Source organism: Mobula hypostoma, chromosome 9, assembly GCF_963921235.1.
Source record: "Mobula hypostoma chromosome 9, sMobHyp1.1, whole genome shotgun sequence".
Classification (NCBI taxonomy): domain Eukaryota; kingdom Metazoa; phylum Chordata; class Chondrichthyes; order Myliobatiformes; family Myliobatidae; genus Mobula; species Mobula hypostoma.
In genome coordinates this window covers 68029569-68048299 of record NC_086105.1, presented here as the reverse complement: position 1 = coordinate 68048299, position 18731 = coordinate 68029569, and the positions used below count along the sequence as shown (strand labels likewise).

Sequence of the window (18731 nt, the reverse complement as noted above, 5' to 3'; positions counted from 1 at the left end):
CCTTTAACTTAGCACCTAACTCCTTGAACTCCCTACGCAGAACCTCATCACTTGTCCTATCCATGTCATTGAAACCTTCATGGACCATGACTTCTGGCTGTTCACCCTCCCACTTAATTATGCTGAGGACCTGATCCGAGATATCCCAGACCCCTGCACCCGGGAGGCAACATACCATCCAGGAATCTCGTTCTCGCCCACAGAAATACCTGTCATTTCCCTAACTAACGAATCCCCTATCACCACAGCGTACCTCTTCTTTCCCATTCCCTTCTGAGTCACAGAGCCAAACTCAGTGCCAGAGACCTGACCACTGTGACTTTCCTCTGTGAGGTCATACCCCCCCCGGCAGTTTCCGTAGTGATATACCTGTTGTTGAGGGAGATGGCCACAGGGGTACTCTGCACTGGCTCCTTAACCCCTTTCCTCTTCCTGACTGTCACCAGTGTCCTGCACCTTGGGTGTAACTACCTCTCTATTTATGTCTTATCTATCACCCCTTCAGCCTCCCAAATGATCTTCATCTAGTTCCAGCAACAACTCCTTAATGCAGTTTGTTAGAAGCTGCAGCTGGATGCACTTCTCGCAGTTGTAGTCATCAGGGACACTGGAGATCTCCCTGCTTTCCCACATCTCTCAAGAGGAGCATTGCACTATCCTGCCTGACATCTCTACTGTCCTAGTTGAGCAGATATAAAGAAGAGAAGGAAGCCTTGAAGATCTAAAACTTTAAGATCACCACTCATGACTCTGTCCACTCAGACGATGGCCGCTGCAATGACGGCCTCTGCCTTCCTCTTACTAATCAATCCCAAACGCCAATTGGCCAGTGGTCATAGCTCTATTACGCTGCAGTGAACCACTCCTGCCATTTATCCTCGGGCAATGAACCTCTCCTCTCCAAACTTGTCCCGTTCGCTGCTGATCAAGGTCTAATATGTTGCTGCAAATTGCTCCTGCCTTTTATTCACGGGTTCGACATGTTGCTTGTTTTGAGGTGCTCTTCTGCACACTACTGTTGCCTTTGTGAAAGCATAAACCAATATGGCCATTCTCCTCTGACCTGTCTCATTAACATAGCAGAGAACTGCCACTCATTGGGTGTTTTTTGTTGTTCACTTTTATGCATTGAGATCCTGCCGTATGATTGGCTGATTAGATATTTGAATTTACCAGCAGGTGTACACATGTACCTAATAAAGTGGCCAGTGAGTGTAAGTCTTTGATCTTCAAGAGAAAAATATAGATTTTTAAAGCAGTAAGGAGAGGGCCCAGCCTATTTATCAAAGCAAGCAAAATAAAAACGTTGCTAGATGTAATTGTTTTTGGCTTGTAGTTCATTCAAGGCACACTGACAGCTATAAGGCACCAGTGACTCATTGTTTATTTTCTGTTGTTATCCTACTGGTGAGCTTCGGGTAGGAAAGAAAAAACCATGGCTTTTGATTATGCGCTGTTGTTTATTCAGGAATGAACCAATTGTTTCTGAATCACCTTAAAAGTTCTTCTGCTGTCAGAGGTCGCTTAATCCAAAACTGCAAAGGAGTAGGCCATTCAGCCCCCTGAATGTGGTCCACTCTTAAGCATGATCGAGCATGACCCAATCTTATCCTTGACAACACTTCCCCCATCCTCTTCTCATTACTCGTATCGGGGAGGAGGTACAGGAGCCTAAAGTCTGATACTCAACACTTTAGGAACAGCTTCTTTCCCTCTGCCATCAGATTTCCGAATAGTCCATGAACCATGAACACTACCTCGTTATTCCTCTTTTGCATGATTTAATTATTTTTTGTTTGTTTATTCATTCATTCATCTTTCCTCTGTACTGAAATATGCCTTTTGTGTTTTCTGTGTTTTCGATCATTTTACTTTTGTTGCCATTTGCGCGATTTTGTTTGTGCATGGAGGGGTTTGATGTTTTCTTTGAACAGATTGGTTCCATGCTTTTCTCTGTTTGCTAACTGTCTGTGGGGAAGACATATTTCAGGGCTGTATACTGCTTACATGCTTTGATAATAAATGTACTTTGAACTGTCTGTCTACCTGTGCATTTATTTATTTTGCAGATTATGGTAATGTTTTATAAACATGAGAGATTCTGCAAGTGCTTGAAATCCAGAGTAATATGCACAAGATGCTGGAGGGACTCAGCAGGTAAGGCAGCATCTATGGAGAGGAAATAAGCACTCAACGTTTCAGGCCGAGACCCTTCATCAGGCCCAAAACATTGACTGTTAATTCCTCTCCATAGATGCTGCCTGACCTGCTGAGTTCCTCCAGTATTTGGTGTGTGTTACTCTGGTAATATTTTGTGTGTTGCACCTTACTGTTTCCACTAAACAACACATTTGCAATGTATTCAGTCATAATAAACCTGATTCTGATTTCTTTCTCTATTCAGCTGTGCGTTATTTATTTAACCTGTGATAAATAAATCTGAATCTTCAATCTTGAATCGTGTATGTTCTGCTGCTGTTGCAGCTCATTTGCTATCTTCCGAAGGGTGTTCATAGTTCAATAGTTCCATTTACTATCAGAGAAATGTATGCAATATACAACCTGAAATACTTGTTATTTGCATTAATTTCAAAATAAATGTATTATTAAAGTCAGTACATGTCACCTTACACCACCCTGAGATTCTTTTTCTTGCAGGCATTCATAGTAGAACAAAGAAATACAGTTGAATTAACATAATACTACACACAAAGACTGACAAATGTTCAGTGCGCAAAAGATGACAGTCTGTGCAAATACACAGATTTGATATAAGTTGTAGAGTCCTTGAAAGTGAGTCTGTAGTTTGCGGAACCAGTTCAGAGTTGAGCTGAGTGAAGTTATCCACACTGATTTGGGAGCCTGATGGTTGATGGTTGAACCGTTCCTGAGCCTGGTGGTGTGGAACCTAAGGCTCCTGTACCTCCTTTCTGATGGCAGCATCAAGAAGAGAGCATGTCCTGGATGGTGGGGGTCCTTTCTTGTGGAAGCGCTCCATGTAGACGTGCTCAGTGGTGGGGGGAGGGGTCTTTACCTGTGGGGAAGCTATTGAAAATCTTTGTCCGTGTTTGAAACTGCAAAGCCATTGTTGTTCACCACCCTGACGGTTTGTTTCCCCTTGCAGGTGTGCCAGGTGAGTGCGCAGCAACCTGTGCAGGCAGAGCTGATGCTCAGGTACCAACAGCTGCAGTCCAGGCTAACGACTCTGAAGATTGAAAATGAGGAGGTGAGCTGAATGGCAAAGCATCACCAGCCTATCCACCATCAAAGTCATATAAATATATTATTAAAGTCAGTACCCGTCACCACACACCACCCTGAGATTCAATTTCTTGCAGGCATTCGTAGTAGAACAAAGAAATACAATTGAATTAATGTAATACTACACACAAAGACTGACAAATATCCAGTACCTCCCCCAAACCATCAAAAATATCCAATACCTCCCCCAAACCATCAACAAATATCCAATACCTCTCCTAAACCATCAACAAATATCCAATACCTCCCCCAAACCATCAACAAATATCCAATACCTCCCCCAAACCATCAACAAATATCCAATACCTCCCCCAAACCATCAACAAATATCCAATACCTCCCCCAAACCATCAACAAATATCCAATACCTCCCCCAAACCATCAACAAATATCCAATACCTCCCCCAAACCATCAACAAATATCCAATACCTCCCCTAAACCATCAACAAATATCCAATACCTCCCCAAACCATCAACAAATATCCAATACCTCCCCCAAACCATCAACAAATATCCAATACCTCCCCTAAACCATCAACAAATATCCAATACCTCCCCCAAACCATCAACAAATATCCAATACCTCCCCCAAACCGTCAACACCACCACTCGTTAACCTACCCTATCACAGCCCCCACCACCACTTCTTTTGTACAGATACTTCTGTACGTGGCGTCACTCTAGCTACAGTCAGTCTATGTAAATGCAGTAAGCTAATCTTATGTATTTATGTTTAATGTTTTTCATTGTGTTCTTTATGCTTAGTGTGTTTTTTCATGCTGCGTCAGATCCAGAGTTACAATCATTTCATTCTACTTGTGTACTGAAGACTGACTATAAACAATCTTGAATTTTCTCTCTCGTCCTCCGGCCTTTGTGCCTTTACTCCAGCTCTGAGTGTTTGAGCTTCTCTTCCCAGTGCCTGGCCGCACGCCAAAGCTCTTAACAAAATGCAGGAGTTACTTGCCGATTCTCCAGCACGTCTGACGACCTCAGCTTCATGGACTACATCTGGAGAGATGGGCTCCAATGCATTGTGAAGCACGACCTTGGCTTCTTCGACCGGCTGCTAATTTTAACAAAGCAGTAGGAAGGGGCCCACGGCTCCCTCACACCTGGCACACACTGCAGAATCGCTGCTGTTGTGCTGATTCCAAGTGAATCAGACCCACTGGGAATACTGTTGCTCATTGCCTCTCCAGATGTCTTTCATTAAAGTTTTTTATTTATTATTGATTTATTTAGAGATCCAGCATGGTAACAGGCCCTTCCGGCTCAGTGAGTCCACTCCACACAATTGCACCCATGTGACCATTAACCTGCCAACCCGTACGTCTTTGCAATGTGGGAGGAAACCAGAGCACCTGGAGGAAACCCATGTGGTCACAGGGAGAATGTACAAGCTCCTTACAGACAACGGTGAGAATTGAACCCAGATCACCAGTGCTGTAATTGACTCTGGGCACTCACACAGGATTTGTGGTGTACATGTGGTTTCCCCTGTTCGCTTCCTTACTTTGAAACTTTCCACAAAGACCATAAGACAATGAGACACAGGAGCAGAATTAAGCCATTCCACCCATTGAGTACTCTCCATCATTCAAAGTTCAAAGTAAACGTATTATCAAAGTACATATATGTCACCATATACAACCCTGAAATTCATTTTCTTGTGGGCATACTCAGTAAATCTATAGAATAATAACCATAACAAAATCAATGAAAGACCACACAACTAGAGTGTTCAACCAGAGTCCAGAAGACAACAAACTGCAAATACAAAAAGAAAAAATATAATAAATAAACAAACAATAAACAGCAAGAACATGAGATGAAGAGTCCATAGGTTGTGGGAATATTTCAATGAGGGGGCAAGTGAATGTGAGTGAAGTTATCCCCTTTGTTTCAAGAGCCTGATGGTTGAGGGTAATAACAGTTCCTGAAGCTCAAAGTGTGGTTCCTGAGGCGCCTGTACCTTCTTCCTGATGGCAGCAGGGAGAAGGGAGTCTGACTTATGTGGTGGGGACCCCTGTTGACGGATGCTGCTTTCCTGCAACAGCGTTTCATGTAGATTTGCTGAATGGTGGGGAGGGCTTTCCCTGTGATGGCCTTATCCACTACTTTCTGTCAGATTTCCCATTCAAGGGTGTTGGTGTTTCCATACCGGGCTGTGAAGCAGCCAGGCAATATACTCTGTACTACACATCTGTAGAAGTTTGTCGAAGTTTTAGATGCCATGCCAAATCTCCAGAAGCTCCTAAGGAAGTAGAGGTGCTGCTGTGCTTTCTTCACAATTGCACTTACGTGCTGGGCCCAGGACAGGTCCTCTGAAATAATAAACGGAGCAATTTAAAGTTACTGAGCACTTCCACCTCTGATCCTATAATGAGGTCTGGCTCATGGACCTCTGTTTCCTTCTCCTGAAGTCAATAACCAGCTCCTTGGTTATTAATTAGCTGACATTGAGTGAGAGGTTGTTGTTGTTGTCGCACCACCCAGCCAGATTTTCAGTCTCGCTCCTATATGGTGATTCAACACCATCTTTGATTCAGCCTATGACAATGATATTATCAGCAAACTTGAATATGGCATTGGAGCTGTGCTTAACCGCACAGTCATGAGTGTAAAGCGAGTAGAGCAGGGGTTAAGTACGCAGCCTTGTGGTGTACCTGTGCTGATGGAGACCATGGAGGAGATCTTCAATCATGGCTGATTTATTTTCACTCTCAATTCCATTCTCTTGCCTTCTCCCATAATCAAGACCCTATCAACCTCTACTTTAAATATACCCAATGACTTGGCTTCCATAGCCATTTGGCAGTAAATTCCACAGATTCACAAATTCCTCCTCTGTTCTAAAGGGATTCTATTCTGAGGCTGTGCTCTTTGGTCATAGATTCCCTCACTATAGGAAGTGTCTACTCTATCTAGACCTTTTAATATTCGATAGGCTCCTAAACTCCAGTTTGTACAGGCACAAAGCCATCAATCCTTTCATTCCTCGTGAATCTCCTCTGGACCCTTTCCAGTGCCAGCTCTGAGCACAATACTCCGAATGTGGTCTGGCCAATGTACATCCTTCCACAGGTGGGATCTTCCTCCTGCTGCTCACCTGCGCTCTCTTCTCCTTTCTCCTCTTCTGCTTCCCCATTTTCCCCCGACCCCTCTCGCCTCCTCTCTTTACCAGAGATTTGAGATTAGCTTTATTAGCACATGCACCTGCTGTGACGTGTTGTTTTTCATCAGGAACCCACACAATCTGAAGATATGCTGTGAAGACAGCCTACATGATGCCATGTTTCCAGCACCAGCATAGCTCTCCCACAGCTTATTAATCCTAATCCATACGTCTTTGAAATGTGTGAGGAAACCGGAGCACTCGGAGGAAACCCTTGCAGTCATGAGGGGAATGTAGAAACACCTTGCAGATGGAATTGGGAATTAAACCCTGATCTTATAGCTGGCCATGTAAAATATTGAGCTAACTGCTACTCTACCGCACTGTCCTTAACCCCTCTTCTCCTATGCTTTCCTCTCTCCATCATACCCTCTCTCCTCCACTCTTACCCTCTCCCTCTCAAACACTCCCATCCTTCTCCCCCCATTTCCCCTCTCTCTGTGGCCCCTTGAAACCACTCCCACCCCATCTCCCTTCCCCCCCAACCCACACCCACTCTCTGTGACCCCTCGCAACCACTCCCACCCCCTCCCACCAATTTTCCCTCTCTCTCCCCGATCTGCTTCTCTGTTTCGCACTTCCCGCCTCTTCCCCCACCCCCCCCCACTCCTCCCTCCCTTTCTCTCTCCACACAGCCCCTCTTTCCTCCTTCGGGATTGGTGTCCCCCCCCCCCTTTCTGTCTCCTTCAGTTCTCCCGCAGATATGATAGCACTACATTCTCCGGTTTTGTAAAAACAAACAATTCCTGTGGGGACTTTTTTTTTACACCACAGTGGAAACGTTTGACAGAAATTTGTTGACTTGCTCAGCTGTTGGTGCTGTGACTTGGCTCATCCAGTGATCTTGGCTGTAACCTGGGATCCAGACCCAGGCCCTAGGACCTGTGTTCAACTCTCCACGGTGGCACACCCTTCTCTGCCCTTGGACGGGCAGGGTCTGTGAGCCAGTCATGGGTTAACAAAAAAAATGTACAGAACATTGAGTGGGCTGGTTGGAAAATTGCTCTTGCAAAATCAAGTGGTTCCATGTGAAACTTAAGTATCCTGGGAAAAAAGGAGGATAAATATTTAAAGATTAGCTTTATTTGTCACATCTACATTGAAGCATAAAGTGAAAAATGTAATTTGCGTCAATGATCAAAACTGTGTGCTGCGCTGCACTATGCAAATGTACAGGGTAAACCTTATGGAAGAACAGTCGTAATTTAATTTTTTCTTTTCCTCAAGTAAAGGTCCACCTCCATCAAAGTAATTTTTGGAATCACTTTCATTTACGTGTGACAATAACAAACTAACTCCAGTTGCTTTGTGAGACACCACCAGTCAGTCTGCAGCTTCTAGTCATCTTTCTTGCTGTCCATCCTAAACCTTCAACCCCAGTGAAGTTTCACCTAAGTTTATGAAACAGCACCTTATCTTCCAGTTGGGTTTACTGCAGACCTACTGCCCATTGCCTCAACCTCTCGTGCCTACCATCCCATTACAGAATCTCCTTTTTGTTCTCTTGCCACCTTTCAATGACTTTTAAAACCTACTTTTTCCAACAATCTGAAGTCTGTTGACTGTACACATTTACTCTGCCTCTCCCTCCACGGGTGGCTAGATTAAGTGAGTACGTAAAACATATCATGTTATATTTCAAATTTCCATAGAGTACTGCACAAAAGTCTGAGGCACTGAAATATAGCTAAAGTGCCTCAGACTTTTCCACAGTACTGCATTTATTAACATGGAGCAGAGAGCAAATTTGTAAATCTGGCGGGAACAAAGGATGTTGGGGGTGGCAGAGTGCCACGGGAAGGTGTGACAGAGGAAGAGTGCCGTGCAGGGAGTGCCAAGAGTGCAGGCACACCGAACTTTGAGACACCGGGTAAGGTCATTTGATTCCAAACAATTGGTTTATTGATCATTATAGAATGTCTCTCTGGCACTTCCTGCTCCCTCCTCTCTTCCTTCCCCTTTTCCCGGCTACGATTCCCCTCTCGCTCCCTGCTTCCCACGCTCAGTCCACAATAGAGACCCATATCAGAATCAGGTTTATCATCACTCACATATGTCATGAAATTTGTTTCTTTTTTGTGTGGCAGCAGTACAGTGCAATACATAAAATTACTGCAGTACTGTGCTAAAGTCTTAGGCACCCTAGCAGAAGCCTACGACTTCTGCACAGTACAGTATCTGCTGCATTTTGCTTTTATCATCAAAAAGTAGTTTGACTGATCATTTACAATCAGTGACCACTTTACTAGCTATCACCTGTACCTAATAAAATTGGGTCACTGAGTGTGTGTTTGTGATCTGCTGCTGCTGTAGCCCATCCACTTCAATGTTCAACACGTTGTGTGTTCAGAGATGCCCTTCTGCACACCACTGTTGTAACTCATGGTTAATACCATAACTGTCACCCACCCGTCAGCTTGAACCAGTCTGGCCATTCTCCTCTCACTTCTCTCATTAACAAGGTGCTTTCACCAACAGAAATGCCGCTTTTTCATTTTTTACACTCTAGAGACAGTTGTGTGTGAAAATCCCGGGAGATCAGTAGTTGTTGAGATACTCAAACCAGCTTGTCTGGCACCAACAATCATTCCACGGTCAAAGTCACTTGAATCACATTTCTTCCCCATTCTGATATTTTGTCTGAACAACATCTGTACCTCTTGACGGTGTCTACATGCTTTTATGCATTGAGTTGCTGCCACGTGCTGAGCTGATCAGATGTTTTCATTAATGAGCAGGTCTATTAAAATGGCCATTGAGTGTATCTCGCTGATTGCAGGAAGTTCTGGTGTGAAAACTGCTTGATATGCTTGCCTACATCTCAGTGACTGTCTTTTGAACTGAAGGAATTCTTAAGACTGTGCTAACTTCTTTCCTTTGGAGGTAGAGATTATTTTTATTGTGTCTGTGATTGCTCTCTTGCATGTGTGGGTGATGAGGATTCTTGCAGTTTTGCTCTTGACAGACTTTCAACACTGCCTCAGTAGTCATAGAAATCCTATCTATGCTGTCGGGGACTTGCTCTGTTCCAGGGGTGAGTGTTTCTTGTAACGGCAGCACAGTACTCAACGCTCAAAGTATATTTACTATCAAAGTGTGTATGCTATATATAACCTTGAGATTTGTCTCCGTGCACGTAGCCACAAAACAAAGAAACCCAATGGAACCCATTAAAAGGACTGCCAAGCAGCCAATGTGCAGAGAAAAACAAATCTTGCCAACAGTAAAAGTAAGCAAATAACATTCAGAACTGAAGTTCACAAAAGTGAGTCCGCAGCCACACCGCCAGTCACAGCCGATCCAGCATCCTGTTAGTTGCAGGCCACACCCTCGGTTCAGCACTTTTATGAGTAAACTTTGCAAACAGCAGGGTGAACACTGGCTCATCCCTCTCCTCCGGCCCCAACACCCTGCCTTTTTCAGTCTGGCCTGGTGCTTAAATCTGCGCTGGCGCCAGAGACCCAGATTCAATCTAGGTCTTTGTGTGGAGTTTGTCCATTCTCCCAGTGACCATAAACACAAGAGATCCTTCAAATCCTGAGCTACACACACAAAGTGCTGGAGGAACTCAGCAGGTCAGGCAATTTCAATGGATAGGAATAAGCAGTCGATGTTTCGGGCTGAGACCCTTCCCCAGAACAGGGGAGGGAGGGGGCAGAAGCCAGAAGGTTGGTGGGGGATGGGAAGGAGTACAAGCTGGCAGGTGATAGGGGAGACTGGGTGGGTGGCAAAAGGGGGATGAAGTAAGAAGCCGGGAGTGGATAGGGGGAAGAGATAGAGGGAAGAAAAAGAAGGAATCTGATAGAAGAGGACAGTGGTCTGTGAAAGAAAGGGAAGGAGGAGGGGAACCAGATGGAGGTGATGGGCAGGTGAGAAGAGAAGGGGTGTGAGGGGAACCAAAATGAGCAATAGAAAAAGAGAGAAGGAGGGTGGTAGAAATTACAAGGAGTTAGGGAAATAGATATTTTTATGATTATGATTATGAAGACACGTAGTCCTCTTTTATTGTCATTTAGAAATGTATGCATTAAGAAATGATACATTATTTCCTCCGGTGTGATATCACAAAACACAGGACAAACCAAGACTGAAAAAACTGACAAAATCACATAATTATAACATATAGATACAACAGTGTAACAATACCATAACTTGATGAAGAAGTCCGTGAGCACAGTAAAGTTCAGAGTTTCTCTAATGTCCCACATCTCACGCAGACGGGAGAAGGAAGAAAAACTCTCCCTGCCGTGCCGACCACAGTCCGACTCTGAGTCATCTGAAAACTTTGAGCTCTGATCAGCTCTCCGACACCGAGTACTGAGCGCCACCTCTGTCCGAACGATTCGACCTGCTCTCGGTCGCCAAAAGCAGGCAAGTCGGGGATTTTGAGGCCTACCCTCCAAAAGATTCACGATCACACAGTAATGACAACAGCGAATGGGCGCTTCAGAAATTTTTCCAGATTTTTCTCTGTGCTTTCACGTCCATCTCCATCAAATCGGAATTGTTCATGGCCCCTATGTTCATGCCATCAACACACACACACAAAATACTGGAGGAACTCAGCAGGCCAGGTAGCATCTATGGAAAAAGAGTAAGCAGTCGACATTTCAGGCTGAGACCCTTCACCAGGACCTTCATGGATAGGAGTGGTTTAGAGGGATGTGGGCCAAATTCAGGCAAATGGCACAAACTTGGTGGACACATCACCAATATGGACGAGTTGGGCTGAAGGACTGTTATCCATGCTGTACTACTCTTTGACTCTGCGACCTGCCCTTTACGAACCTTTACTTTGGTACATGCAGTACCATTAAACAAATGAATTCCAAGCCTATCCTTAAAGCAGGGCAGGTGTTTTTCATGGGGTGTTTGTCTAACATAAATCAAATGCTCCTTTGGGGAATTTTCCAGCTGTCTTTGAAATCTCCACACAGTCATACTGGAAGTTGGCCAGAAGCCATGCTTGTGTCTCACTTGCCACTCACAATAAATGGGGCAGAAACTGTGTCTGAATAAATAATTATCTGCCAACCAGCGTATATTTACTTTACCCTAATCTTGCCTGATTTTTCCCCCATCTGGAAATTTCTGCGTCTCTGCAGGGGATCCATCTATTTGGTCTCCATGTTTGGCCCAGCGAACTGTCAAGATGTTCGAGTGTCAGCACCCGTGCTCTGAGTTATGATATTAATGGTTCAAGTCCCACTTCTGGATGTAGCCCGGGGAGTTGCTGAACATGAGAGTGGGAGAAGGTTATTTGGTCTGAAAAACCTGTTCTGATTCCCAATGCAATCCCAGCTGATTCCGTACTTTAGAGTCACTCCACCACCCAAACTCCACCTCTCATCCCTTTTCTATCCAAAACATCTGCCATATTCGGAGACTAAGCAACCACCATACTTTGGCATGCAGAATTCCAAGGATTTGCAGTCCTTTTCAACAAATCTTTTCATTCTCACTCCTAGTAAAGGTAGATCCTTTATCCCAAGACCATGCATCCAGGGTTCACATTATTAAACTGAATGCAAACAAATTATTAGGGCCTTATCAGAATCAGCACACCAATTGGTATGGATGTTTCACAGCTTGGGACTGTTTTGCCCAAGACCACAAGAAACTGCAGAAAGTTGGGCGTCATGGTAGCATAACGATCAGCATAACCTGGGTTGAATTCTGACACTGTCTGTAAGGAGTTTGTACATTTTCCCTGTGACTGCGTGGGTTTCCTCCCACATTCCAAAGTTGTATGGGTTAGTTGGTCACATGGGTGTAATTAGGCGGCATGGGATCGTTGGGCAGAAGCTGTAACTCTAAGAAATCTTTTTCAAACTACCCGAAGTACTTACGTACGAAACACACACGAAGTGCTGGAGGAACTCAACAGGCCAGGCCGTATCTATGGAAAAGATTGTCTGCTCCAACAGCAAAGATCACACTATAGCCGGCCGCAATCTCTTGGCCCTCAAATATAAAGTGGAAACTCTTTTGTCTTGTTGCGCAGGTTAAAAAGACAATGGAAGCCACCCTGCAAACAATCCAGGACATGGCTACCATCGAGGACTATGACGTGTCGGAGTGCTTCCAGCACAGTCGCTCCACAGAATCGGTCAAATCCACTGTGTCAGAAACCTACATGAGCAAGCCCAGCATTGCTAAGAGACGAGCCAATCAGCAAGAGACTGAGCAGTTCTACTTTATGGTGAGTTGGTCCACAAGGGGATCCTGGAGTCTGTGTCCAGCATGATCTTGACTGTATGTGTCAGGTGCTGATCAGGTTAATTGCATGTTCCAATGGGTTTGGTTAGGCTTCCGGCACAGTTATGGTCAAGGACTGTCATGTGATTTCCAAGTCAGGTCAGTGGACAACTTGGAGGGGAATTGGCAAGTGTGATTATTCTCTGTACCTGCGTTCTCTGTTGTCCTTTGCAGTTGAGGTGTGTTCCGGAGTTGATAGGCGAAATCTACCGACTATTGAAAGGCCTTGTGGACATGGAGAAGATGTTTCCAATAGTGATTAAGTCTAGGACCAGAGGACACAGCTTAAAAATGGAAGAACATCCCTTCAGAACAGAAATGAGGAGGAATTTCTTTATGCAGAGGGTGGTGATTCTGTGGAATTCATTTTCACAGACAACTGTGGAGGCCTAGACATTGGGTATATTTAAAGTGGAGGTTTATAGGTTCTTGATTAGTAAGGGTGCAAAAGTTATGAGGAGCGGTTAGGAAAATGGGGTTAAGAGGGAAAATAAATTAGCCATGATAGATTAGCGGATCAAACTCAATGGGCTGAATGACTTATTTTGCTCCTTTGTCTTCTGCTTGGTACTTTATCCAGATCAGTAGGATTTGCTCATTAGCACACTGCAGTGTGGCTACAGAAACGTTCATCTTAAGGTCCAGTATGGAGAAAGGTTACATGTTCTCAGGTTGGGGCTGGGTTTTGGTTCAGGTGGGAATTATCTTTCGTACCCAAGATCTCTGACATGGACCTCTCATGCCTGCTCTTAACTCTTGCCCTTGTGCCAACAGAAACTTAAAGAATATCTTGAAGGCAGCAACCTCATCATGAAGCTACAAGCCAAGTATGACTTGCTTCATCACACCCTAGGAGAAGGTAAATCTCCGATTACTTTTGTGTACCTGTATAGCATCCTAAAGTCTCTGCGGTTACTTCCAGCTCCTGGAACTGATAGCCCCACTGCTGCCATCTTGCCAGAACCCCAGCACCCTCTATTTCCTCTTGAATTGGAACAAGAAAGGACCGTTCAGTGTGCCAACTCCTTTCTGCTATTCTGTTAGACCGTAGCGTCGTTCCATCCCCATCCTCTTTAATCCCTTTACCCAATGAGAATCAATTAACTCTTCCCTCCCCGATCCCCAATTTAGGGTAGAGACTTGGGGAAGAGGAAGTGCCTACCTTTTCACCAATAAATAGGGATGGCCCTTAAGGACTCTACAACTCATGTTCTCAGCATTATTTATTTGCACAGTTTGCCTTATTTTGCATATTAGTTGGATGGCAGTCCTTGTGTGCAGTTTTTCATGGATTTGATTGTATTTCTTTATTTTACTGTGAAGCCTACAAGATAATAAATCTCAAGGTAGTATATGGTGACGTGTGTACTTTAATAATAAATTTACTTTGAACTTTGAATTCACAAGTAGTTTTAATTCTCAGCTTCGAAAGCTGCAGCATAGCTGTAATGGCAGCTGGTTCAGCAAACATTTCTACCCCCTATACGCAAGTCAAATTGCTAGCTTGGAAGTTGCTTGCCAATTGCCTTTTCCTTGAGGTAGCATTTTATTTATTTTAGTAAGTGTGCACCCCTCGAGTGCTTATTCCATTGTTTTCAATTCTGTTTGTGAAATCAGGCATCAAAGAAGATTATTGTATTTGGGTGCGATGTCATGTTTGACTGCCTTGTACATTTTACTAATCTAAGATGTACAAGTGCAGGCGTTTTGTTTATAGTCTTCCTCACAATGGCCTCGGTCAGAAGGAATAGCTGCTTTGTTGCTTAGTGTCTGTATTGGTGACATGTATTCAAAGGCTGAATTTGAACAGATGTTAATTAACACAAACTTTTTTCAATCAACATCGCCATCCAGGTGGGGAATTGAAATTCAAGTTATGAAATAATGCCTTTTTTTAATCAGTGATGCTAACCAGGAAGCTTCCAAATTGTCGGAGCGACCTGTCTGGCTCACTGATTTCCCTCAGTGAGGAAGTCTGTCATTCTTATTCGTTCGGTTCTGTATGTGATTCCAGGCCATCTAGTGCGGTTATACACAGGAAGTGGAAACATTCAGCAAGCCAGGCAGCGTCTGTGGAAAGAGAAGTGGCATTAATGTTTGGGGTCTGAGACCCTTCATCCAAAACAATTCCGCAAAGGATCTCTGATCTGAAACGTTAAGTCATTTTCCTCTCCACTGATGATGTCTGACCTGCCGTGTGTGTCGTAGAGTCACAGCAAGGAACCAGGCCCTTCAGCCCATCTAGTCCATACTGACCGAGGTTCCTATCTAAGCTCGTTCCATTTGCCTGTGTCCCTCTAAATCTTTCTTAACCTTGTTCTCTTCCAAACACCTTTCAGATGTGATTACCTGTCTCAATCACTTCTTCTGGCAGCCTGTTCAATACACTGACCACCGTCCAGTGAAAAAGTTGCCCTGATTCCTGATCTCCCCTCTTTCACCCTAATTCTATGCCCTCTAGTTCATAATTCCCCAACCCTGACAAAAGGTCTGTGTGCATTCACCCTGTCTATGCCCCTCATGAAATTATACAGCTCTATAAGATCACACCTCATTCACTTACAGACCAGTGACAAAGAACCTAACCTGCTCAACATCCCTCCGTAACTCAGTCCCAGCGACATCCTCATCAATCTCCTTTACACTCTTTCCAGTTTATTGGCATCTTTCCTAGAGCAGGGCAACCAAAACTGAACACAATGCGTTATCTATTTTTATCCAGGTTATTTTTATTTTCAATCCGCAATGCTGTTGACCAAATCCGATATGCTTTATTCACAAAATCTAATGTATAATTTTGTGAATAAAACATGCAAGAGTCATTTTATGTGCTTAACAGAAGCCACAGACCAGAAGCAGTTGCCTTCCACTGACGTCATTACATCAGACACGGTCTCTTAAAGTGAACACAACAACTCAATGACAGTGTTTGTGAATTATGTAGAACAGTTTCTATTGTGAACAATATGTGTGATCAGTCTGCCTTTACATTACCCTACACAGGACCCCACAGAAAACCAGCTTTGTGAGTCTGTCTGGAGCTCCTCAGTCGAGGGAGATTGCTGGCATTATTGATGACATTTCCATGCCATGATTTAGTGTTAAACCTCAGCATGCCGGGCCTGTCAGTGAGGAGGCTACAGCCTTTTGTGGGGTTTTCTGTAGCTGGTATTCCTCTCCACCCGCCTGTTTACCAAAGTGCCATCAGGGAGACACTACCAGCCCATCACCACCAGGACCACACGTCATCTCCAAAGCCGCTTCCCTGTAGCTATCCAGCTTCTCAACAAAACTCACTCAGGTCCAAAACCCTAACTGTCAAAGTTCAAAGCAAATTTTATTATCAAAGTACATACATGTCACCATATACAACCCTGAGATTCATTTTCTTGTGGGCATACTCAATAAATCCATAGAAGAATCCATAACAGAATCAATGAAAGACTGCCCAACTGGGGCATTCAGCCAGCGTGCAAAAGACAACAAAATGCAAATACAAAAGGAAGAAATAATAATAATAAATAAACAAGCAATAAATATCGAGAACATGAGATAAAGAGTTCTTGAAAGTGAGTTGGTTGTGGGAACATTTCAATGATGGAGCAAGTGAAGTTCAGGAAAGTTATTCCTTTTTGTTCAAGAACCTGATGGTTGAGGGTAATAACTGTTCCTGAACCTGATGGTGTGAGTCCTGAGGCTCTTGTACCTCCTTCCTGTTGGCAGCAGTGAGAGGAGAGCAGGTCCTGGGTGGTGGGGATCCTTGATGATGGATGCTGCTTTCCTGCAACAGCGCTTCATGTAGATGTGCTGAATGGTGGGGAGGGCTTTACCCGAGATGGACTGGGGCATATCCACTACTTCTTGAAGGATTTTCCATTCAAAGGCATTGGTGTTTCCATACCAGGCTGTGATGCAGCCAGCTGATATGCTCTCCACTGCACATCTATAGAAGTTTGTCAGAGTTTTAGATGTGATGCCAAATCTCTGCAAACTTCTAAGAAAGTAGAGGTGCTGTTATGCTTTCTTTGTAATTGCACTTTCGTGCTGGGCCCAGAACAGGTCCTCTGAAATAATAGCACCTAGGAATTTAAAGTTGTTGACCCTCTCCAGCTCTGATCTTCTGATGAGGACTGGCTCATGGACCTGTGGTTTCCTTCTCCTGAAGACTATTGTCAGCTCCTTGTTCTTGTTGACTTTGAGTAAGAGTATATTGTCCCTGCACAATATCCATTAAATGGTCCTTCCTGCTGTCCTTGATCTGTTGATAGTTATTGAGTCTGTTCATATGTTCACATTAATTTCAGTTTGATTATTGACGTTTGCACATTCTGCTAATTGTTATGTAATTGTTGAATGCTCATTGCTTTTTGCACTAATGTCTTGTAATTTGTTGGTTGCTATTGTGTTGTCCATTTGGTATTGTCCTTATGTTGACACTGAACCACAATCAGTTCTGGAATGTCTCACATACTGACAGTAAAGTGATTCTGTTGTCTTGCAATCCATCAGATTCCATCACTGTAAAGCTCTTTCCTTTCTCTTCAGGGCAGAAAACTGACCTCATAACCACAAGGTAGGAGCATTCTTTGACGTATGGTTAAAAGTGTGTGCTTGTGTGCAGGTGTCTCCATCTTCTGCATCTCAACGTCGGCTCTGTTCAACGTGAAAATGAATACCTTGTGATGCTTCATATTTGATGTCTGTGCTTCTGAATATTTTAGAGTAAGATTACAATATCTGTAGTAATGGTGAATTAGCTTAGCAGAACCTGATTGAAAAGATCTCCTTAGACATGAATTGACACCAGCTAGTGTTTAGTCTCTAATGTGGCAATGTATCGGACTTCCCAAAGTTAAATTGGAGGAAATTTGACCCCTTTCATGACTGGTTTCATGGACCTGAGTAATATCAGCACAACTTGATGCTATATTTTCAGATAAGGATACACAGAGGGTACAGGTCATTTAGAAGTAGGAGCGTGCATGACTAAATCCAAGTCAAGTTTATTGTCATAGGCACTAGTATGGTGAAGTATACTACAAAGAAATGCTTGCTTGCAACAACATCACAGGCACTTACATACAGGTAACACACAGAATACAAATTGCACTTAAATTATACCATCCGTGTAAAAATAAAAGCCAGTGCAAATGCAAGACCTCAGTGCAAAAAAAATAGAGACAATATCATTGATTAGTCGTGCAAGAGGTGGCCCATGGTGTTAGAGTTGTGCAGGTCGGTTCAGGAACTGAAAGGTTGAAGGGAAGTAGCTGTTCCTGAACCTGGTGGTGTGGGGCCTCAGGGTAACAGCGAGAAGAGAAATTGGGGATCTTTGATAACAAGTGCCTGAGGGAATTCGGAGGTGATGGTATAAATCCAGGAACAGAAGCCATTCATGGGGATTCTTTTGATTTGACTCTGTCTAAGACTGGGAAACATGCCAGTGTAGCCTGACACTCAACCTTCCCCCCGCTCCCCACCTCATCCACCATCTCAGCTGACTGGAGGAAAGATCTTTGAGTCAGAGAGCACTACAGCACAGAAACAGGCCATTCAGCCCATCTACTCCATGCCAAACTATCTCTCTGCCTAGTCCCATTAACCTGCACAGTAAATGCAGCACCTCCCCCTCCTTCTCTCTCTTCTGACTTGAGAGAGCCTGTTCCAGCCTATTTGCATAGGCTCCTCAGAGGTTGGGATCGGTGTCAGTCAAGGAGGAGTCCTAGTCAAAGCTGAGTCAAAGTAAATGGGCAAAAAGATAGGTCTGGTCTGCAGGATGCGATTCTAAGTTGGAGAAAGGCTAATTTTGATGGTATCAGAAAGGATCTGGCAAGTGTGCATTTGGACAGGCTGTTTTCTAGCAAAGGTGAACAGTAAGTAGGAGGCTTTCAAAACCAAAATTTTGGGAGTACAAAGCTTGTATGTGTCTGTCCAAATAAAAGGTAAAGAAAACAGTGTTAGGGAACCTTGGTTTTTAAGAGATATTGAGGCCGTGTTTAAGAGAAAAAAGGTGCATAGCAGGCATAGGCAAGT

The 18731-nt window shown here is 43.9% G+C and overlaps 1 protein-coding gene across 10 annotated transcripts in view; it reads left to right on the top strand.

Moving 5' to 3' along the window:
• Positions 1 to 18731, top strand: part of srgap1a (SLIT-ROBO Rho GTPase activating protein 1a) — a 310991-nt gene that overhangs the window by 233692 nt on the left and 58568 nt on the right. For all 10 annotated transcript variants that reach the window (XM_063058474.1, XM_063058468.1, XM_063058467.1 and 7 more), the window contains exons 8-11: positions 3125 to 3226; positions 12445 to 12642; positions 13473 to 13557; positions 17244 to 17271. In XM_063058474.1, the coding sequence (XP_062914544.1) occupies positions 3125 to 3226; positions 12445 to 12642; positions 13473 to 13557; positions 17244 to 17271 (413 nt within the window). The remainder of the gene's footprint in view (positions 1 to 3124; positions 3227 to 12444; positions 12643 to 13472; positions 13558 to 17243; positions 17272 to 18731) is intronic.